Source organism: Calidris pugnax, unplaced genomic scaffold (genome assembly GCF_001431845.1).
Source record: "Calidris pugnax isolate Ruff unplaced genomic scaffold, ASM143184v1 scaffold38, whole genome shotgun sequence".
Classification (NCBI taxonomy): domain Eukaryota; kingdom Metazoa; phylum Chordata; class Aves; order Charadriiformes; family Scolopacidae; genus Calidris; species Calidris pugnax.
In genome coordinates, this window is record NW_015090995.1 from 18,453,017 (window position 1) to 18,476,453 (window position 23,437).

General features: G+C 51.4%; 1 protein-coding gene across 1 annotated transcript in view; it reads left to right on the plus strand.

Annotated features, from left to right (window-relative positions):
- Window positions 1-6: 6 nt before the first annotated feature.
- Window positions 7-23,437, plus strand: part of MCF2 (MCF.2 cell line derived transforming sequence) — a 63,988-nt gene continuing 40,557 nt past the window's right edge. Inside the window, exons 1-4 of the mRNA XM_014955324.1 lie at window positions 7-142; window positions 13,511-13,579; window positions 14,163-14,277; window positions 19,399-19,489. Of these exons, the coding sequence (XP_014810810.1) occupies window positions 16-142; window positions 13,511-13,579; window positions 14,163-14,277; window positions 19,399-19,489 (402 nt within the window). The 5' untranslated portion in view covers window positions 7-15. The remainder of the gene's footprint in view (window positions 143-13,510; window positions 13,580-14,162; window positions 14,278-19,398; window positions 19,490-23,437) is intronic.

Genomic DNA, 23,437 nt, shown 5'->3' on the forward strand with positions numbered 1-23,437 from the left:
GCGCTGCCGCCGGGCATGGCCATGGCCCCGGCCCCGGCCCCGGCCCCAGCCGGTCCCCCGCCGGGGGGCACCTCCGCGGGGGAGATGGAGCGGTACTACTGCCTGCTGCGGGCCGCCGCGCTGCTGGAGGCCGCCGCCGCCGGTGAGTCCCGGGGGGCACCGGCTGTCACAGGTGGCCGGGGTTTGAGGGAGGGGGGACCGGGGGTGTCGGCGAAGAGCTTCCCGCAGCCCCGGGTATCCCTCTCCCCCCGCGGAAGGAGCCCGGCTCCCGGCGGGGGGTGCCCGGGGGCTGCTCGGCGGCCGGTGCCCGGGTGCGGGGGGGGCTGCGGAGCCGGGGTGCGGAGGCAAAGCGGGGTCGGTGGGTCGGGAGCCGGGGCCGTCTTTGCCCAGGAGGGGGGTCAGTTGCAGGAGAGGTGCCGAGTGTGACTTCTCCTGATGGATGGCCACCCGTCCCCGGTCAGTGGCGGTGGTCGGTGTCCCCCGGTGCGCTGCTGACACCTCCTTCTTGTTATTATTTAATGGTAATAATCGTTATACGTTGCTCAAAGTGCGTTTTGAGGGAAGGCGGTGGGTTTTTGGTGGGCAGGAGGATGTTTGCCGGTGCTGGTCCCCCTCTCAGATTCCCCAGGGCTGAAGAAGTCTTTCCCTGGGATGGTGCGTCTCACCCTGACGATGGTCCCTTCCCCGCTTTCTGAAGTAGAAGAGCAGTAGATGTGCACCAAGCATGCATGTCCCCCCTCTTCCCTCCTTCCTTCCTCCGTCCTCAGTCATCGCTGATGCCCGGCTGCGTGGGGGACCCCAGAGATGATGTTGCTGGGGTTTTGTGGCTGCACACCCTCCATGTGAGAAGCCAATGCCATCCCATCCCTCACCCTCCAGCTTTAAGCCGGTCTTGTGCTTCCACGATGCTTCCTTTGATGGACAATGAGCTGCTCATAAACTGTGTGGGGCCTTGACTTTGTTTGTTCTTTTGTTTTTTTTGGTGGGTTTTTTGTTTTTGAGGGGGAAAAAGAAATATCCCCTTTCATAAAGGTGGTGGCATCTTGGGTGACTCGGAGCCTCGCTGGAGGCCGCATACCTTGTCAGGAGGAGAAGGCTCTCGTCATTCCTTATTTGTTCACAGCTGGCAGAGCGCTTGGATCGGGGCCAGGCACAGAAAAGACACACTGACCCAAAAAAGAAAAAAGCCTCCGGTCTGATTCCGGTTTCCTTGACCTCTTTGCAAAGCGCAGTTTGGGGTGCGGGAGGGATTTCTCGAGAGGGAGAGGGCGGGGGATAAATCCCAGGTGAGGACTGAACCCATGTGGCAAGAGATGCTTCTGGGATGATGTCCACCACAGCATCTCCCGCTCTGCTGGGGACCATCCTGCCCACCAGACCCGTGCTGACCCGTTCCCCTGCCCTCACCCCGCAGGTGGGGTGGGAAGATGGAGGCAGGGGCGCTCGGGGTCGATTAATAAAGGATGCTGCTTGAAGGGATGTGATTAAAAAACCCAGTGTGAGCCTCCTCACGCTGGTGCCGGCCCTCGATGGACCCACGCTGCTCCAAGGGGAGCTGGGTGACCCGGGGATGGGGATGTAGATGGTGAGCGGTTCCTATGAGTGATGAAACCGGGTGAGAGCAGGTTTCTCGTGAGCGTGAGCCCCGTCTTCTAACCGGCTCGTGGCAGATGACCTTTGTGTAATGCTGGTAGGAAATCAAAATATTTCCACAAAGGCACGCTTGTGTGGTCACAGCCGCAGGGTCCGGACGCGTGGTTTGGCATCCACGGAGATCCTTAGAATGAGATAGCGAGAGAGATACCAAGTTGAGCAAGATTCCCCACATCATGAGATGAAAAATAAATCAGAAGGTTGGTTTGTTTTGGTTTTTTTTGCCTCGTGGCTGATTTTTGGGCATTTCAGCCTGATCTGGGACCATGTTTTAACCATTTCCCTTCTCTCATTAGCACCGGAAAGTCGTTGGTCGTTTCTAGTAGAAGGTGATGTTTCTCCTGGCTCTGCCTTACAGTGAGATAGAAACCTGTATAAATTCTGAGTCTTTTACATCCATTCTCATCTTGGGCTCCCTCGGGGAGCTGTGGGAGTCCAGGGCCAGCAGCCTCCGGAGGCTCAGGAGCCCTTTGGGTGGACCATGGAGGAGTAGTAGCCTGGGAGCCGTCAGTAGTACGTGGGAGGTGCTTCCTCTCCCGACATGGCATTTCCTACAACCACAGTTCCATGGTTTGTCATTCATGTACCAGGACAAAAGCGAAGCGACAGCAGGGCTGTGTGGGAGGGAAGGAACCGAAGTGTAAAATATGGTGGGGGAGAAAGAAAGAGTCTTCCAAAGCCCTGCCTTTGAGCTGGAGGACGCTTGGAGACACGGAGCTCCCCTCGTTGTGCCTGGAGATGGGGGAGTTCAGAGCTGGGATGTCACCGCCGGTTGTGCTGAGAGTAGGAGCCTTTGGATAAAGTCAGTTTTGGGACTTGCAGGGAAGCCAAGTGACTGTCCTCAGCCTCCTCCCAATGGGCAATGTCGTGCTGATGGACACGGGCCGCTGTGGTGGTGGTCGTTTGGGCATGAGTGAGGTCCCAACACTCCTTGGTTTGCTCCACTGAGGCTTCAGTCGTCCCATCAGACAGTGCATCAGAAAACTGGGGGGCAGAGGAGCAGGAGGGCGAACCAAGTGAGTGTCCTTGGCCTCCTCCCAATGGGCAACGTCGTGCTGACGGACACGGGCTGCTGTGATGGTGGTCGTTTGGGCACGTGTGAGGTCCCAACGCTCCTTGGTTTGCTCCGTTGAGGCTTCAGTCGTCCCATCAGACTGTGCATCTTAAAACTGGGGGGCAGAGGAGCAGGAGGGCGAGGAGCTGTGGTGGACGTGGCCGGGTGGAGCCACCTTGTCTTCCCTGTCCCTCTCCCTCCCAGGCCATGCCAGATGTGGTTTGGGAGCGGGGCTGAGTCAGGAGCTCCCCAGGGCAGAGCTGCTCCCTGGGAACCGGCGCTGGTGGAGCTGCTGGATGCTACAGGTACCCATCTGCTGCTCCACTGGTGTGTCTGAGGGCTGGCTGGTGGGACACAAGCTGAGCACCAACGATATCCTCTCTCCCCCCATCACTTTCCAAGCCACTGACCTTCTCCTGCGGCAGGAAAGCTCTTCTCTGGATTTGCAGATGTGCTTTTGCTGGAGAGGGGAGAGCCAGAACTGAGCCTTTCCACTTGGGGAAAATTGGTTTTCGTTTCCCTGGTTTTGCAGCAGAGTTTCCAGGTGATGCCATCACGGGGACCTGGCTGTACGATGGAGTTTCCTGGCTATATGGGCTGTGAGAGCCAATAAATTGTTCCAAGTGACTTCAGTGACCTTAACTCCGGGTTCCTGGGCAGGTAACGGGGCCCAAGGATTTACTGCTGTTAGGTCTTTGTGCACGAAGCTGGAATTGGGCTTGGAAAAAGCAACACTTGCGTGGCGTTGAATGAGGTGGAAGTTGTGGAGATGTTGTGTACGTGGGTTTTTATTTGGCTTTGGGGGGGTTTTTTGTGCCCAACGGGCTCTGGTGTGGAGGCTGATGATGTTGGCAAACGGGCCCTGGCGCTGGTGGGCAAAACAACCTGGAAACTCCTGCCCGAGACTCCCGAAAGGGAGGAGTGACTGAAACTGGGAATAGGAGAAAAATTAGAAGTACATGGAAGCTCCTAAGTATTAGAAATGCAAGATTTTCTCGACTCCCACGCTGCGGCGTTTGGCTCCACGAAGGGTGGGTGTTGAGGAACTTCGTTACATTTCTTGCAATAGATGTAGATTCGTGTGCGGTTGAGCTGGGCTTTTATCTTTCCCAATTTTTGCTTAGTTTGGGGTGACACGAGAAGAGAGGTTTTCTGATTGGACCCGAACGCCTCAGAAGGTTTGGTGTTTTGTTGCCTCGCGTTAGCAAATTGGCCACAGCAGTAACAGGAGATAACACGTAAGCCTGGTTTCCACTCAGTTTATTTCTGGTTTGCCTTTTCTGAGCAAAGCTTCCGCAGTTTGCCAGCTCTTAAATCTAAATTGGAAGAGATTACCGCCCTTCCCTGCCCCCCCCCCCTCAGCCTTCCCCAAATTCTGTGGTCCCCAGCACACAGGGACACCCTGGACCTTGTAACCTCCCCTGAGCATCCTCCTCCTCCTCGCTGGTGGCACGGCTCAGCCCTGGCTCCCGGAGACCTTTCTGCTTTCTCCAGCTCCCAAAGTGGTCTCAGAGGGTGGTGTTCCCATCCAATGTGGGATCCTTGGCTGGATTGTCCTCCTGGTGGGGTGCCAGCACCCTGGGTGCTCCTGCTCTTTCCCAGCTGGCGTTTCCCCACCAGTGGATGCTGGAGGGATGCCCAGGAGAGGGATGCTCCTTCTGGGAGCTCGCAGGCTTGGCCACAGGTCCTGGTCCAGGGTGACCCTGCGCCTGGACACGCTGCCACCCGATCCCTCTTCAGATGATCAGCTCCTATTGTAAGGTGATGATTCAGCTGGTCCTGGGAGGACATTCCTCCGTGGGACGGGCACACTGCCCGGCTGATGCTCCACGAGCCTCCACTGCGCTGAGGGAACATTTTCTCACTAAATTCTTGTAGATTTTTTTTTTTTTCATTTCACAGCATTTTCTTTTGCATTTTCACTCTCATCCTCAGAGTGTATAAATCTAAGCCTTTTGAAAAGGTCGGTCTAGTTTTTCAGAAGCATCCCTTTTGGGTGGTTTTTTGCTGTGTGGTTTTTTTAGCCGAGCACGCTCCCGGGTTTGGGTGGTGGGCATGTGTGCCTGTGCTGAAGCATCCACTGCAGATAAGCCCTGGAAGTCCTCGGTGGAGAGGCACAGCCACCGGGTCAGAAGAGAGGACCATCTGGTGCCGTATCCTGCCTCCTACGTTGTGTCGGAGCAGGTGTTGGGGAGAAGTAAAAGAAGGAGCTTGCAAACAGAGCAGGCTTTTCCTCAAAATACCCTTCCTGGTCTGACAAGGGATAATTTAAGCAGTCGTAGAACCAGGGGTGGTGACCAACCCGTCACGCCTAGTGATGGACCAACCCTCCTGGGGCTTTCCATGGCCTTTTTGAGTCGCTGGGTGGTTTCGATGTGTTCCCACCCGATGGTGACCGCCTCAGTTTCCCACCTGTGACACGAGATGAGGCTCCTGGTGAAGTTTAAATCATGATTTTTGCTGGGACCTGCTCACGTGTGGACAGTTAGGGTGATCGTTTGGGAAGAGGGGGCTGCGTTCATGCCCATGTAGCCATGGAGGGTGGTGGCCGCACCGGGGAGCTGGTGACGGTGGCTGTCCCTGCGCAGGGCATGGCTTTGCAAGGTCAATGTCCCTTTGAAACCATGGTGCTGTGTGCCTGTCCCATCTGGCTCTGAAGGAGCTGTTTTGCTGCTGACCCACCTCCACAGCAAACTCTCTGAGGGCCAGCCCATGCCTGGCTGCCAGCGTCACCGCGCTCCTGGGATGGCCCCAGGGCCACCTGTAGCCTGGGGACCAACATGTGCTGCCAGAACCTGAACCACCCATTCCCTCTAAATACACCCTGTCCATCCACGGCTCCCACCATGTTCCTGGGGTGCAGCTCTTCCCGTGGCTCTGCCACCCCTTGTCCCCTGTGTTGTTTTGGTGCTTTTCTCAGGAACTTCCTTGTAGAAGCTGGTTTTGCAAGACCATCTGCCAAGTCGAGGATTTACGGAGAGATTCAGGTGGGGTGGGTGGAGGTTTGCCATCAGGCTACTGACAGAACCGGCCGAGGAGCCCATCATCTTCCTCAGGGTCCATACATCGTGTCTTCTGGAAAAATAAGCATTTAAAAACCTAATCTAATTGCTCTTCTCTGGGTTTCGACCGGCTGTAGTTCCCAAGCAGGTTCCTGCAGGCTGAGCCCAGGGCTCGGGGGGATGAAGATGCTCCTGTGTCACCCATGGCCACAGCGGGGTGCGAGCTGTCCCCGCGGGGGACAAAGGGGCTTGTGGTAGTTGAGGGTGTTGGTGCTTTCTGCCATAAATATTTTAATGGGTCTTTTGTGTCACTCACTCGGCTCAGGGAACAGCTGCGCCACCTGGAAACTGCAAACTGCTGAATGCACCCTGTTTTGGGACAGAGGGAGAGTGTGTGTGTGTGTGTCGTTTTAGGACAGAGTGTGTGTGTGTGTGTGTGTCAGGGCAGGGTGGATCCTCAGCTGAACGTGGCTTTGGTGCCTACCAAGGGCTTGTGCAGCTCCGAGCTGCTGTGAGAAATGATTGATGATGACACACATACAGCTTCTGCGTCCTACCTGAGATCACTCGAGAAGGCAGAGGAGGATCACAGCAGCTTCTTTGCACTTTGCACCGTCAAGTCTCTAAGTTTCTTTAACATCCGAGCTTCTGGGGTGTGGAGAGAAGGAAATTTGATGTAGAGTATTCGTCACATGGGGAAAAGTAAGTCTAGACCTGTGGTCGGGCTGTTACCTCCAGTATAAAGGTGTAACTGCAGCACAAGGCTGTTAACCCCCATGTGCTCTGCAGCTCCGGATGACTTTGGTGGAACCAAGTAGAAATGTGTCTTATCAGCAGGCCCCTCTGATTGATTTTCTGCCCTGTGGGTTATTAGAAATCCCTGGTTGGGACCTGAGAGCCCCCGTGAGCCAGCTGCAAACTCCCTTGTAGGGAAAAATGATCACTCGGCTTCAGGTCCCCAGGGAAGAGGCCACCGAGTCCTGGCTGGTGGACTTTTTGTCCGATCCTGAGACCTTCAGTTCTTTGGAGCATCCAGAAGCTGGTCCTGTGGGTTGTGGAGACCTTTGCCTACTAATGCCAACCAACAGGTAGTTCAACGGGGTATTTAACACCCTCCCTTTGATCCCAGTTCTCGCACAACCTAAACAGACGTGGACACCTACGTCTGCCTGATGGATGGGGGCTGCTGGGGTCTCTGCTCTTGTCATCGGACAAGATGTCATCAGACATGCTCATGGCCCTTGGCTGACATCGTATCCTGTTGGCACTTGTGCCCGTACCTGTTTGCTAACGAGGAACTGAAGCTGTGAGAGACACGATTTGCTCCCAGCTACTGAACAGTTTAGTCCCAAAGGCAAGAAGCAGCTTCAAGCCCTTGTTGGTCCTCTGCTCGGACCAGGTCCTGTAAATAATCTCGAGGCGGGTACAACAGGTCTTGTTGAGGAGCACAATGTCCTATTCTCTGCCAGGCGTTCCCTGATGGATGTATGGTTGGGCAGGGTGTCTCTGGCAGCGTCGTGCCGCCTGGCCGGCCACCAACCCCTCCTGGCCCAGGTCCCCACGGATGCTGTGTGAACATCCGCAGTGTCCCCTCCACTTCCCGGGCAGGATGGAGAGGCCGGAGGGTGGATGTGATGAGATGGAAATTAGGATCCTACTCCAGGAATAAGCTTGTCGGGGAAGCCACCGCTTGGAGACCGTGCAGATGGGGCACCATGCCCAGAAGACACTGGCCAAAGCGGTGATGGCAGTAATGGCAGCCAGGGACACCCCCCCTGCCACCCTTGCTTTCTGCAGACCTCATGCAAGCGTGCTGTTCATGGTAGGGCAGTTTGCAGGCAACCTAAAATAGTCTGGTTTTCTCTAATAACTCCCTCTGTCTGTGCTTTCTGGACATGGCGTGCTGGCAGGGAGAACAGTGGTGGTTCTTGGTGTGTACTGGGTGGAATCTAAAGTCTTCTGAAGTTGCCTGGGGAGAAAGCAGGGTGAGGCTCAACGGCTGGGACACGCACTGGGGTGATGGAGAGTCTGCTTCCCTGCAGGAAGCTGCGGCCCCAGATGTTTTTGCAGATGATTGAATTTCCAGTGAAATTGTTCCCCTGATCCAACGTGAGCGATGGGCTGCAGGGTCCCTCCTTTCGAATGGGTTTAACAACGCGGAGTGAGTGAGGACTCCCAGCTCTGGAGCCCTCAGCACAGGAGGGACATGGACCTGTTGGAGCGGGTCCAGAGGAGGCCAGGAAGATGCTCCAAGGGCTGGAGCCCCTCTGCTGTGAGGACAGGCTGAGAGAGTTGGGGGGGTTCAGCCTGGAGAAGAGAAGGCTCCGGGGAGACCTTAAAGCCCCTTCCTGTCCCTAAAGGGGCTCCAGGAAAGCTGGGGGGGACTCTTCATCAGGGAGGGGAGCCATAGGACGAGGGGCAAGAGTTTTAACCTGAAAGAGGGGAGATTGAGATGAGATCTCAGGAAGAAAGTCTTTGCTGTGAGGGTGGTGAGAGCCTGGCCCATGTTTCCCAGAGAAGCTGTGGCTGCCCCATCCCTGGAGGGGTTCAAGGCCAGGCTGGATGGGGCTTGGAGCAACCAGGTGTGGTGGGAGGTGTCCCTGCCCAGGGCAGGAGGTGGCACTGGATGGTCTTTCAGGTCCCTTCCAACTCAAACCTTTCTATGATTCTGTGAGTTAGGGGACGAATTGCAGGGTGATGCACCAGTCTTTCTCCTCAGATACAGGACTGCATTTCTGTTCCTTTCCCCACTAAATATTTAATTTTGCAAAGCAGAGCAGCTTCATCCAAAGAAGCTGAAAGTGCTGCTCTTTGCATTGCATTGGGTTCATGGTTGGGGCACACTGCTCTAAGGGATTTCCCTCTCCTGCGCAAAGCAGATCAGATGGAGATGGTTTATTCCTCACAGTTTCTGCTCCATCATCTGTTCTGGGAGGCTCACGGCTGTGGACAGGGCTGCTGGTGGCAGCCAGGAGAAGCCCTGCTCGTTGAAACTCCCTGAACACCAGACCTTCCTGCCAACACTGTTGGTTTGTGTGGGTCTGTGTTTTGGATGTCATTAGGAACTTTTGGAGGCATGTGGGTCTTTCTGTGGTGGCACCACCTGAGGCAGAGGCTGGCTGATGACCCTGGTTGGCCCAGAAAGTGACTGAAGGCAATGGAAATTGGTTACAAGTGTGCTGATGTGCAGGCTGCCTTGCCACTGCTTCGTCGGATGGAGATGTCCAAGCAGCTGAGGACAAGTAGAAGCTCAAGGTGATCCTTCACCCTTTTCATGTCACCCTTTTCATTTGATTTCCTTCTGGGTTCATGGTTGGGGCACGCTGCTCTAAGAGATTTCCCTCTCCTGCACAAAGCAGATGAGATGGAGATGGTTTATTCCTCACACCCAGCCCAGTTTCTGCTCCATCAGCTGTTCTGGGAGGCTCACAGCTGTGGACAGGGCTGCTGGTGGCAGCCAGGAGAAGCCCTGCTCGTTGAAACTCCCTGAACACCAGACCTTCCTGCCAACACTGTTGGTTTGTGTGGGTCTGTGTTTTGGATGTCATTAGGAACTTTTGGAGGCATGTGGGTCTTTCTGTGGTGGCACCACCTGAGGCAGAGGCTGGCTGATGACCCTGGTTGGCCCAGAAAGTGACTGAAGGCAATGGAAATTGGTTACAAGTGTGCTGATGTGCAGGCTGCCTTGCCACTGCTTCGTCGGATGGAGATGTCCAAGCAGCTGAGGACAAGTAGAAGCTCAAGGTGATCCTTCACCCTTTTCATGTCACCCTTTTCATTTGATTTCCTTCAGTTTTGTTTCCTAGACTACAGCAGCAACCCCTCGCTTGAAAAGCTACTGTTCTCCATTCACAACAAAGCCATCTCCAGATGGGTTTTATGGTTGTGAGCAATATTGGGCCGGCGTTATGAAGCGCAAGGCGCTGGCACGTCAGCTTGGCAGGGGCGTTACACAGCTGCTGTTGGCAGATGCTGCTGGTCCACGAGGGTCTGGAAAAGACAAGAAAACAATAGTTACCAAAGAGCAAAGCCCTCCGGGGTTTAATTGAGTTTTACATGAGGAATTTGGGCTCAGACAGTGGCTGTCCCCTCGCTGAGTGTCACTGCAGGCCTCCGCTGTACGAGAACGTCCCGCTGGGCTTGAGTCGCCTCAGCCAGTAGACATCATTCTTACCACCTTGGTCTGTGCAATGGTCTGGAGATACCATCCTAGGGAGAGGACCCAGCAAAACGCTGTGGGCTGTGTAACCCAAAGGATTACAGGTTCAGCAGGGTTCCCTGCTGAGCCACCTGAGTGTTTCTTGGGAGAGCAGAGACTCTGTGTTTTCCCTTTTGTCTTTTCCCCGCTCGGCTTCACGCGTCCCCCAAAGCTCTGTGTCATGGCAACCATCTCCTCCGTTGAGGAGTCTCTGAATGTAATAACTGCAGCAGCGTTTTATAAATACCCAGTTTAGAGCCTGTCTAAGAAATGTCACTACGCTGTTATGACAATTTATCATCCAGATGCTGCTTGTTTTTAGCAGGACCCTAAAGCCCGAGTTCGTACCAACTGTGTGGTGCAGTGTGTGAAGTGCTCTGGGATGTTGTAACGTGAGGATTTTCAGGCTTGGTTTTGTAGCAGCACAGCTCTATTCTATGATACCTGATGGTCACAAAGCCTCTTTTTAAGAGAAATGAGTGGACTTGCCTGAAACCTTGACTTCCTCCGCCTTGTGCCAAGTGAGATGCGGGCTGGCCGTGCTGTCCCTGGGGTCTTTCCTGTGCTGTCCCAAGAGTGTCCTTCAAGTACTTTGCTAGTGAACATGAAGGGAAGCCTTGTTTGAGAGGCGGAGATCTTTGGTGCCCCGCTGCCTTTCACTGCTCTTTTTCCAGAGATTAGTAGTTGAGGAGAAAGGTCATCTTTCTGTATGGGATTTGCAGCCACGTCCAACTGATGTGCCTCAGGCACAGCATCGCGCTCGCAAGTTGGATGCCAGCACTGGATTTTTCCCTAACGTTTGCCCAGGAGGTTGGGCTCGATGGCCAGTGCTGAGCCAGCAATGAGTTGGCCAAGGAGCGGCTCTAATGGGACCACAATCAGCCTGTTGTTGTGCCTTGACCTTAGCAAAGGGCAGCCGTCCTGCTCCTCCATCGCTTGTTGGAGTCTCCTACCTCTCCTACCCCGCAGGAGATGGGGAGGGTTTGTAAGGGAGATGCTCCCCGAGCATTCACTGCCTGGAATAAATTACTCCCACGTTGTTTTTCCTCCAGTGAGTTGTTTTGGCTCCTCAGCTTGGGACTGCTCGGAAGGACCTGATTTTCTGAAGGTGCTGAGTCCCCTCTTCCAAAAATGCCACCCCTTGGGAAGCGGGAATCAGAATGGTTTGAGTTGGAAGGGACCTTAAAGGTCATTAAGTTCCAACCCCCCTGCCATGGGCAGGGACACCTCCCACTAGACCAGGGATCTCAAAGTCATAAGGGTGCTTAGGAGTTGGTTGGTCTCGATGTGGTTGTGTGGTTGGACTCGATGATCTCGGAGGTCCCTTCCAACCACTAAGATTCTGTGATTCTGTGAGTCTGGGTCTCCACCTCAGTGACAAAGTCAAGGATGAAACTTTCCATGGAATAAAATGTTGGGGAGCAAGGTCCTTGCTGGAAACCGTGACTCCCAAAGCGGGTCCCTCCTTGGGTCATTCCCAAGTGTGATGAGACCCCCCCCGTCCTGTGATGCTTTTGCACCTCCAACCCAGAAATGCCAGGTCCACCTGTGGGCATGGCCCTGATGGGGCTGAGCTGGCTGGTGGGCTCTGTGGGGCAGGGTGGTCTGTGCCCATGGTGGCAGAAGACACGGCACAGCATGTCCTTCTGCACCCCCTGCCCGGCACAGGTGGGGATGACACACATCCCTTGGGTTTACAGTTTCCGTGGTGGTCGTTGGGAAGCTCAGAGACACTTGAGAGAATAAGGACCCAGCTCTGGGGTTAAAGCGTGCATTTTTGAGATGGCATTTCTTTTCTGGAAAGCAAAGTTTGAAAATATTTGTTGAAAAATTCAACTTTTTTTTTCCCCAACCATGCTTGTCTCCAGCTTAATTTAAGGCTGCAGGTTGTTTTCTCAGGGAGAAAACGTCTTTTGAAACTTAAGTGATTTTTATTAAATTTTTTCTTTTTTTTTTCACCATGCAAAGGCTAACCCCCTTTTCCCAGCCTGTTTCCTGGACAGGTCTCAATACTCCAGCATTTCCCTCCCGTACCACTGCAGGGCTGGAAAAAAAAAGCTGCTTTTACTGCAAACCCGTGTCTGTGTTTGCTTTCACCGTGGAGCACTGCAGGCAGAGGCAGCTGGTCAGCCAGGAGCTTTTCTCTTCTATTGTTCAAAGACCCACATGTTAAATATCACCTACTTCATGTGCTTGGAGCTCATGAAGTTCTTAAGTGTGATTTTTCTCAATATGAAACTATTGAGCTGGGAAAAAAAAAAAAAAAATCAATTAATGGAGAAGAAATCCATGGCCGCTGCTTGTCCTTAGGTTGGGTGAAGCAGTTGAATGAGAGAGAAATATTTGAAATATCTTGCAAAGCAAACTTCTTTCTTACCAAGGCCGATTCTGGGGCCTGTTAAAATCAAGAATGTTTCCGTAGATGCCAGCAGGCTTAATCCTTAACAAAGGAAAATAACATTTTTATCTACAAGAGGAGAAAATAGCAGTGTGAGCACAGGAGAGCAGAGAGCGGCCCGTGGCTGGTGGGGGCTGCAGGAGCAGAGACCCCCCGACCCCAGCACCTCTGGGCTGCAGTGCTGCAGCTCCACACATCCTTAGATAAAGTAGAAGTGACCAGAAAGCTTCCAGAAAAAAGTGAAATAGAATAAATATTGATTACACTGGAGTGTGCTGAAGTATGCAGCCCGCGCGATGTAAAACAGCCGAAGGACTCCTCCCTAGGACCAGCACTGGAAAATAATCAGTGTTTAAAATTTGATTATCAGAAAGCAGGAGGACTTTAATCTGTACAGATGTGCTTTAAAACATTTATTTGCGGGAACAAGGATGTTTAATTTCTAGCTATCGTTCCGTTTATAGATAATCCAGAAAAATGCCTACCCTTCTGTAAGCTCCTCTGCTGTTCAGTCAGTCTGGGCCTCGTTCCCTTCTCCCAGGGAAAGGAAAAGTCGTGTGTATCGTTCTGATGTGCTTTGTTGCCACTGAAAGGGTCAGCGTGCTAAATATGGGAGTAGAACAGCCTCTCCCATCATTTAATTAAAAAGAAATCTAATAACCGAACAGAAGAATAACAGCCTTTCCAGCCCGTGTGGCTCCGCGCCAGGGGAAAACATGATTTCAGAAGCTTATTTGCTCAAAATTAAAGACTCTTCCACAGTCTGGAAACCCAACCTGATTCCCAGTGCAGCAGCCTTGGACGCTGCCCTTCCCAGCGGGAACCTCGGCCCGTTGTATTGGCAGGGCCAGGAGGCACTGGGGGAGTTTGCAGAACAGGGGAGTAAAGTATAGTACCTCCAAAATATAAATATTAACATGGGATATACCCTGGTGGGGGGAGAGCACTCAAGCTCCCGGGCAGTTCTCCCTTAGTACATTCGATAAGATACATTTCCTACTGACTTATGCCATTTGCCCTCTTAGAGTCATTAGAAACATTGGTTTCTAGGAAAACCATTTATCCGTTGTTATGAAATTTCATCTGTAATTTAGGGAAGCTGCATTTGGTCCAAGTCCCACCGTTGGGTTGATAAATGTGTTTGCTTTGGATTTTTGCTTCCTTTTTGACTGCTGCTTTTGCTTTTTTCTTTTTTTTTTTCCCAGAAACTGCAATACCCATCTGTGCAAAGGACATCAGCGATGATTTGATGAAGGAGTTTGCTTTTCTTTCTGGTGAGTACAGTGAATTTCTCCAGGGGAAGAATTTCTCCAGTCTTTGCCTGGTAATTAAATACTCCAGATGAACTTCCGCGCTATTTGGCAAAATGATACTCTGCACGGGATATTATCCACCAGGTAGTCTCCAGTGCCACCAGAAATGTTGTTAATAAAACATTGAGGCAGTTTGAAAGAGCATATTAGGTTTCTGTCCCAAGCCGTACTGTAAAATATTCTCACCTTCAAATACTCAATGCATTAACAAGTGTTTTGCTTTGAAATGTGTTTCTGTAGGTTCCAGAGCAGTGCGCTGATTTCTCCTTGTATTTCTGACTTTTTTTGCTGTCCCATGTAAAGCAGGCTCAGTAAATAAAGTAAATATCTGGTGCCTAATAGGTTTGTTCCTACCACCTGTGCGTGTGTGTTGTGCTTGAAATCAGAGGCAGGATTTGACCCGTTTTTACAGTTCTGGTGATGTAAAAAACCCCTCTGTGATGATGGCAGCGTGTTTTCTGACCTGAGTGGTGGAACTGGGCTTTGGCTGCTGGTCCTCCTCGGGAGCAGGCCCAGGGCAGCAGCATCCTTGTCTGCGTTCCAGGTGGCCGAGGGAAGGACAAGGCTTGGATCATCACCCTCCCCGACAACGCTCGCTTCAACGAGGTGCCCGAGGAGATCGTGTCCAAAGTCTTAACGTACCTAACGTCAGTCCCAAGGTATGTGGCTCTTGGCTGTGATGGGCAGAGGGGTCAGTCCTGCCTGGGTCGGGACCCCCACACATGGAGGGGGGGGTGAGGGGCATCTGCAGAGCAAGCCAGAGGGAGAAGACATAGGATACAAGCCCTTACAGTGTCCAGGTGTGGTATTTAATGTGCCAGTAAATGCAGAGTAAAATGTGGACATCATCCCTATGACTTGTCAGCCTTTGCATGTACCATAGATTTACTTTATTAGCTTTCTAATTAACAGCAAGCTTTCCTTAAGCTTGGACATGTGTCACCGCTGAAATATGCCGTGCAACTGCCGAGTGATATTTTGACGTGTACAAATGGAGAGTCATTACCGTGGAAAAAGAGAAACGTAACCGGCGGAAGAGACTAATTACAGGAACGAGCCGTTTGGGGTCCCCATTAGAGGCGATGGCTCAGCAGCGTGTGGCAGGTCCCATTACCCACCCGTGTCTGGGGCTCGAGCGGGTGACAGTCTGCCTCTGCCACAGCCAGGGCCCTGTACTTAGATTAATGGCCCTCCTATTTATTTGCTGCTGAGCCTGGTGACTCAGTTACCTGGAATGCTTAATTTCCTTGAATAATGCCTGTTTTGGCAAATTTCTTCCTGTGGGGAGAGCAAGGTGACAGCAGCTAGATGGGAGCTTTCCATCAGTGGTGGCTTTGGAAGAGGTACCGTGTGTTTGGCCACCTCTGTGGGGGGGAAAAAAACAAGCCTCTGGTTCCTCAGTCCTCTTTTTGGGATGGACCCTGAAGTTTCATGGACTCCTGGCCCACAGAGCAGAGTCCCAGCGCGGACAGCAGTGTCCTATGATGTGTCCCATGGTGTGTGGCAGCCGGAGGGGTTTCTCCTTGGGGCTGTGTGGGCAGCCCCTGTCTGTGCATCTGCCTTTCCCAGCTCTGCTGGGTTTCTCCAGGGCTTCTTACTTCACATGACAGTGAACACCCTGGCATTAGCGTGATGAGCAGTCTTGCTGTCCCTGTAATAGGTCCAACTCCATCAGGAAACTAATGAGAGCTGCAAGCTTGCCGGTGATTCAAACATGTTCAGCGTGTTATTAGGAAAACCACTTTAATCATGCTTCTCTGTTCCTCCTACCAGCCGTAACAGCCTGCCTCAATGCCTGACCACCTTAAAAACATGTGGTTTTAGACACTTTGGAGTTGAAAAGGCTGTGGTGTCAGGGAGCAAGGAAAAGCCTCACGTAGGTGAGGATGGAAGGTGTGTGTCAGCTCTGGGTACACGTCCCTCAGCAGCATCACGTCATGGGATCCGAGCTCAGACTTTGGGCCAGAAAGTCCCTAAAAGGGGTAAATATTGAACCTGCATGTCAGAGTTAGCTGTGGATACACCAACACCTCCCTGCCTCATAGCTGTGGGTGGGTATGGGGATCTCAGAACCACCCAGGCAGTAGTGAGGACCTCTGCCAGCAGGAGTGAGGGCCATGTATTGTCCTACCAACACCAGGCTGGGGAAACCTCCTGGGGTGTCAGCTTTGTAGGATTTGGGGAAGCTGAATTTCATGAAGCACTTTTCTCCTGGAGATAATTGTTAGGTGAAGGAGATGGGTGCTGTGAGCTACTCATCGGTCCACAAGGCAAGGGCATTAATAACCAAGCCAGGAGGAAGGTGAGTCTTCTTAGGAAGTAAATTTTGCTTCAGGATTCCTGGGAGCTGTGCTGTTGCCCCTGAGCGTGCTAAAGCAGCACTTTATCCAGGCGTGGATTGAAGGCTCCTACACTGTAGGCTTTGCAAGAAATGCTGGTCTTTTGTGTACCCTAAAAGAATTTATTTCTTCCACAGTTAAATCAGAATTTCAGTAGAAGCTTTAAGAAAAAACATAACAAATCAGTTGAAGTCAGCTGCGGTGATTACAAATTAGATTATTACAGCAAAGTGTCCTAATCACAATTAAAGTAAAAGAAAAAAATTACTATCTTTAAGAAGTAAACAAATCCCACTGTATACAGGGTTGGTGCAGCCTCACCTTGAGCCCTCAGTGCAGTTCCAGGCCCCACAATTTGAGAAGGATGTGAAGGTCCTTGAATGTATTGAGAGGGTGACCCAGGTGGTGCCAGGGCTGAGAGGAATGTCCCAGGAGGAGCAGCTGAGGGCTCTGGGCTTGTCTAGTTGGGGAGAGAAGGAGGCTGAGGGGTGACCTGGTGGCTCTGCAGCTTCCTGAGGAGGGGACGTGGAGAGAGGGGTGCTGAGCTCTTCTCCCTGGGATCCACCTGGGAGTGGTTCAAAGCTGTGCCAGAGGAGGTTTAGATTGCACATCAGGAAGCGTTTCTTTACCGAGAGGGTGCTCAAACTCTGGAACAGGCTTCCTGGGGAGGTGGGCGATGCCCTAAGCCCATCAGGGTTTAAGGGGCATTTGGACAATGCTGCTAATAATGTGCTTTAACTGACTCAGCCCTGAATTGGTTAGGCAGTTGGACTAGATGATTGTTGTGGGTCCCTTCCAACTGAAATAGTCCTGTCCTACCCTACCCTATCCCATCCTATCCTATCCTTTGTTTGACTATCCAGCTTTTCGGTATTTAGACAAGCTCTGTGTGTTTCACTTCAGGAAGCAGAGTACAAAGTGACTTGGAGCTGTGGCTGATCACAGGGAGTAATGGCCCAGCGAAGGGTGCTGTTGGCTATAAATACCTCTGGATTTAAATATTAGGCGTGCTCTGATCCCACCAGCCACAAGGAGCCTCTCAGTCCTGTGATAAATCTCCCAACTGCACACTCCGGGATCCGATTTCAAGTCCTCCTGCAAAACATCCCCAGTCTTTATTTTTAGCCTGGTGCATCCTGCAACACATACAAAATTAAGGGTCAGGGCAAAAAAAAAAAAAAAGGTGACAAGAAGCACCCAGAGAGAAATAATCCTTGATCCAGTTATCTCTCTCCATCTTTTTGCTGCTGGATGCAAATGAACTCACCCCTCACAGCCTCGGTGAGGGAAAGCATTGATTTATTTTTATTGTCAGTCTAAAAGGTACATGGCAGGATGGGAAATCTGATAAACCTGCAAGGCTGCAAACAGTCCCAGACTTGCTCCACTATTCCCCAGAATAAATTAAAAATTTCCCACAGTAGGTTTCGAGGCTTTTGGACGGCTTGGGAACTTTCTTCTTTGTGTCTGTAAGGGAACTGATAAAAGTAAATTAACATGCTGAGAGGCTGCTCTCTGAATATAACCTTGTCCTGAGTAAATGCAGACTTTGGCATACTTTTCTTAACTGACAATGCACAAGAGTCTAGCTGCCTTTTCTAAATTACTTGGATTCTGGGGTTTTTCTTCAGGTTTTATTACAATGACAGCAGTGCTGTGTAAATACTATATCTGTTTTCTTTTTTTTTTTTTTTTTTTTCCAGTTGTAGCCTGTTGGGGAATACCGTGGGGATTTGGGGAATTGTTTCTCCTAGGACAGAGACCTACCTTTTAAAGTTTTAGGGTGTGCCGAAAAACCAAAGGGTTTTATTTTTACCTCAAACAAAAGGATTGTTTTGCCCTGCTCCCACCTGCCCGGGCCATTTAACTCGGGGTGGGGGGAAGCGGAGCTGACAGAAGCCTGTGGAATTGTCTGGCGTTCTCAATGTTAGCTAAAAAAAGGGTTTGGGCTGAAAAATTATGCCTGATTCCAGCTCACAATGTGTAACCTCGGACTTCATTGCGTGCAGAAGTTCTGTGTGTGACCCAAGTGTAAAATACTCCATTCCTTTTCTCTTCTCTTTGCTGCTACGCCTCGATGTATAAATTCACGTGAAACCTTTGCACTGTGGGTGTGACGTTAGAGATGCACAAGAGATATCTGTAGGACAGCTCGGGAGCTGGGTGCCTCTACGGATCTTCAGGCAACTGTTATTATGAGTCAAAGGGGATTTTATTACTATTTTTTTTTCTCAGCACAACTGCTATCTCCTTTTAAATATATTTGTCAAACCAGAGCAGCAAGATGTGCACTGAACGAGAGCTCCCGCACTGGCTTCGAGTGCCTGTGTTTTTTATTTTCCTGGAGTGAACTTGCCAAGTATTGTCTGCCATCTGATACTTCTGAGCAATCCTCCCTGTGTTTTCCCTTGCCAAACACAAGAATTACCGAAGAGGGGGGGGGATATGCCCAGTGCAAAGACCTGACCCGGCCCTGGGGAGCCAGCGTGTGTACTGGGAGGCTCTCGGCAGCACCCGGATAGGGTGGCGTGGGACGTGGCTATCCTGTTCCAGCGCCCGCAAAATAAATAGTGTAGATATTGCCTGAGTAGCCTGTAAATACACCCACGTCGGAGGACTGGGTTACAAGCCGGCATACCCTTACCTGTGTGCAAACATGATTCCAGGTTGTAATTCTGCCCCGGAGTGTGTTTTGTCACGGGTTGAGCCTGGCTGGGCTGGACCCGTAATATTTGAATTACAGACGGGAGCTGGGCTGTGGGACGGGTCACCCGCCAGACCCCGCGTCCCCGGTGCTGCTGGCTCCTCGGGGACTTCAAAGGCAGCTTCAAGGATTTGGGTGTCAAAAGGGATGTTGCTTGTGAAGCCAAGCAGAGCGGGCTGGGAAGTGCCTCCAAGCAATTGCTGCCTCTCTCGGGGTACCTCGGGAGGTATCAGCTGGTTAAGGACCAGCTCCCCCTGTCCCCCTGCCAGGCTGGCATCCCCCTTCCCTGCTTTGGTGTCACCTTGTGCCAAAATCAGCCAGGAGTCATTGCACGGTTGCTGGGAGCCGGGCAGGCAGGTAGCAAGCTCCCTGGGAGGGAAACGCTCAGCAGTGGTGGCAAAGATGCTCATCCACAGCTGGTGGAGGCTACTGGCCACCCCTGAGCCACTCAGCAGGAGCAGAGCTTCCTCCCACCCCTGCAAGGTCCTTCTTGCACCCAACACACGTCCACCTCCCACACAACGCCCATTGCGAAGGTGATGCATCACCCTGGGCTAACCCACAGGTGGGACTTCCACATTTCTTGCCAGAATCTGCTCAGGGAAATTGGGATTTTTGGCAATTGGGGAAATATCACAGCGTGGTTTGCGTTCTGTGCGCTTGGGTTTGGGTTGGGTTTGGGTTTTTGGGGGGAACAAAGTCACATTCCATCAAATTGGTATTTTCTTATCTCATAGTCAACATGAGTCTGACACCAAATTTATCCTAATCCTGGACAGAAGATTGGACACATGGACATCTGTCAAAATGACTCTCCAAAAAATAGCAGTAAGTCCTCTTTAATGTTAATTTCTTTTAATGTACTAAGTCATCATGCCCATTATGTATCACTTTCAGAGAATGCCGGGAGCCAGGAGCAATGATGCTCATGTGTTCTTTCTGGGTAGTGTTTTGGTTTATGGCCCTGTAATTAATTCACTCATAGCTCTGTGCCCCCTTTGAGTGCATAAATGAGCTGTTGAAGTATTAACTGATTCATTTGCTTGTTTTTGTACTTCTTCATAGTGGTTTACATGTGTTTCATGCCATGTTCTACGCTTTTGATGGGTAGAGGGATTGGCTTATTGTATGTTCTTTCTAGACACTGGTTATTAGTGAGAATATATTTTACCTAAGTGTTAGGTTCTTAAAACAGGCTACACAAGCATTTGTAAGTGGGCATGGGTGGAAAAGTCTCTTTTAAATGCATTTAATTTTAAAATACATTCATGTATGTAAAATATCTATTACAGGTTTACGTACTCCCCATGGTCAGATTCTGAATATAGCTCAAAAATAAGCTTTTTGCAACTCAGCGATGCGTTGTGTCCTATGAAATCAGAGCATGGTGTTACCGTAGTGTGTGCAAATGTGCAAAAATCCTGGATAAATAGGAGCACCATGATAAATGCTTTCCCAGCCAGACCATGCAATGAAAATATTCTGGGTGTATTATCATTGCCTTTGGTTCTGCTTGTCAAAGGCATGGGTCCATCTGATAGAGAATGAAGTAAACGCAATGTACTAAGGGAGAAAGCTCTTGCCTGATTCTGGTTAGATCTGATAAAATTAGATCTTTTCGTGTTTTCAGTATTTACTACTGGTCCAGCTGAACTTGGCCATTAAAAATGTCTGGGCGTTGATGGCATTTTGCTGATTGATAGGTGTCCAGCAGAAGGAGGAGAGGGTTAACTTTTCGCAGCGTGTCGGTACATTGGGCTCTGTTTCATCTGAATTTTCTGTCTGAATTTCCAGGTATGGTTTCCATGCCATTAGAGAAGCAGCAGCATTTGAAAAGTAGTTCTTTAAAGTGATCATCAAAATTCAGTTCTGCTGCCAGCGTTTGAACAGTTGCTGGTACCAAAAGCCTCCTTTAAGGATAATGTAGTTGCTTTGCATAGTTTGGAAGTTTCAAATGTGAAAAAATCCTGTCTTAATTTGTAGCTTTCATAGAAGTGTCGTTCATTTGGTGTTTAATAAGAAAGTTTAATTATTTTGTGACCTTTGAGCATACGCCCTGTGTGTGTACCTGTATGTGCTGTGTGTCAGTGTACAGAAGTGACTTTGCCTGTAGCATCGGGGCTGTCTGTGTAAATAATGCTCTGTGCAAAGAGGAATGAGCAGCAGGAAACCTGTGTCCACTAAATCTTAAGACTTGGGAATCTTGCCTTAAAAACAGGGTCTGGCCCTAAAGGGCTGGCTTTGTGTCCAGGAGTTTGACTGGACTTACCTTTGTGCAGCAAATACAAAGGATTAAAGCTTGATTTCTTTCCAGTACCCTAAAGAGCTGGCTTTGTGTCCAGGAGGCGTTTGACTGGACTTACCTTTGTGCAGCGAACACAAAGGATTAAAGCTTGATTTCTTTCCAGTCCTAAACCATAACCCATCCTACAATAAAAAAGTCTGGGTTTTTTCTGATCTTTGTGTCATTTTGGAATAAAGAAGTGCAAATAAGCTGAATTTGAAATACACAGGGTGTCCTATTTTTTCCAGCATATGTATATGCAATTGCAGCTCTGCGGTGGTGCATCTGATCCAGAAAAAAAAATAATTATATCAGACTGTAGAGATTTTATTTTAACTCTTTGCGTCTGTCTCTAATGGCATGGACAAACCTGGTATTACTTGCTTTGGGAAGTGAGGCCCTGCTGCTGGGGTCAAGCCTCAGGTTTTGGCAGGAGCATCTTTCCTTACTTCCCTACGAAATCCCAAACAGCTTTCAAACATTAATCACAAGTGGGGAGAAAGGGCAGGGTGAAAGCTCTGAGCTGAGAGGCCTGTCCTTGAAGGAAAGAGCTGGCCCCGTGTGCAGCATCATGGCCAGTATCAGGACCAGTGTGGCCAGTATCAGGACCAGTGAGGCCAGCAGGACTGGGGAAGTGATGGTCCCCCTGTACTGGGCACTGGCGAAGCCCCATCTCCGGTGCTGTGTCCAGTTTTGGGCCCCTCGAGACAGGAAGGACGTTGAGGTGCTGGAGCGTGTCCAGAGAAGGGCAAGGGAGCTGGTGAGGGGTCTGGAGCACAGGTGCTCCCCTCTGGTGAGGGAAAGGCTGCTCATGTTGTTTACCTGGAGTTTAGTAAGGCCTTTGGCATGGTTTGCCACATCATTCTCCTGGAGAAACTGGCTGCCCATGGCTTTGACGGGAGTGCTCCTCACTGGGTGAAAAACTGGCTGGAGGCCCGGCCCAGAGAGCGGTGGTGAATGGAGATAAATTCAATTGGTGGCCGGTCGTGAGTGGTGTTCCTCAGGGCTTGGTATTGGGGCCAGTTCTCTTCAACATCTTTATCAATGGTCTGGATGAGGGGATCGAGTGCACCCTCGGTCAGTTCACAGGTGACACTGAGTTGGGTGGGAATGATGATCTGTGGGACAGTGGAAAGGCTCTGCAGAGGGGTCTGGACAGGCTGGATGGATGGGCCGAGGCCAATGGTCTGAGGTTCAACAAGGCCGAGTGCTGGGATGATCTGTGGGACGGTGGAAAGGCTCTGCAGAGGGGTCTGGACAGGCTGGATGGATGGGCCGAGGTCAATGGTCTGAGGTTCAACAAGGCCGAGTGCCGGGTCCTGTATTTGGGTCACAACCCCATGGACGCTCCAGGCCTGGGGAAGAGTGGCTGGAGCTGCCTGGTGGAAAAGGACCTGGGGCTGTTGGTCAACAGTGGCTGAACGAGAGCAAACAGCATCGTGGCCTGTATTGGGAACAGTGTGGTGAGTAGGACTGGGCCAGTGATGGTCCCCTTGTACTGGGCACTGGTGAGGCCCCACCTCAAATGCTGTGTCCGGTTTTGGGCCCCTCACTACAAGAAAGACAATGAGGGGCTTGGAGTGTGTCAAGAGAAGGGCAATGGAGCTGGTGAGGGGTCTGGAGCACAAGTCTTGTGAGGAGCAGCTGAAGGAGCTGGGGGTGTTCAGCCTGGAGAAAAGAAGGCTGAGGGGAGACCTCCTCGCTCTCTCCAACTCCCTGAAAGAAGGGTGTAGCTGGGGGGGGTCAGTCTCTTCTCCCGAGGAACAGGTGATGGGACAAGTTGCACCAGGGGAGGTTTAGATTGGATATTAGGAAAAATTTCTTCACCGAAAGGGTGAAGAGACATTGGTGGAGTCACCATCCTTGGAGGTATTTAAAAGATGGGTAGAGGACGTACTGAGGGACACGACTGGGGGTCGTGTCTTGGGCCAAACTCTTCTCAGTGGTGCCCGGTGACAGGACAAGGGCACAAACTGGAACACAGGGAATTCCATCTCAACATGAGGAGGAACTTAGGAACTTCTTTGCTGTGAGGGTGGCAGAACCCTGGAAGAGGCTGCCCAGGGAGGGTGTGGAGTCTCCTTCTCTGGAGATATCCTAAACCTGCCTGGATGCGTTCCTGTGCAACCTGCTCTGGGTGGACCTGTTTTTGGGGTGAGGGGGGGGTGGGTTGGACTAGATGATCTCCAGAGGTCCCTTCCAACCTCGACCGTTATGCTGTGATGCTGGGACAGGGTTCGGTGATGGTTTTGGGCAGCGTTTGGTTAACGCTTGGACTCGATGATCTTAAAGGTCCCTTCCAACCTAGCCCGTTCCCTCATTTCTCGGATTTTGGGCATTCCACCTTAAAAACCAGCCCGGCGCTGGGGAGGAGAGCGGGGCTGCCAGCCGGGAGCCGCCGGGGCCGCCTGCCTGCCGGCTTCTCGCCGAGCCGGGGCTAGTTCGGGGGAGCACCGAGCTCGCCCACCCCGCCCCCCCCCGCTGGTGGCCGC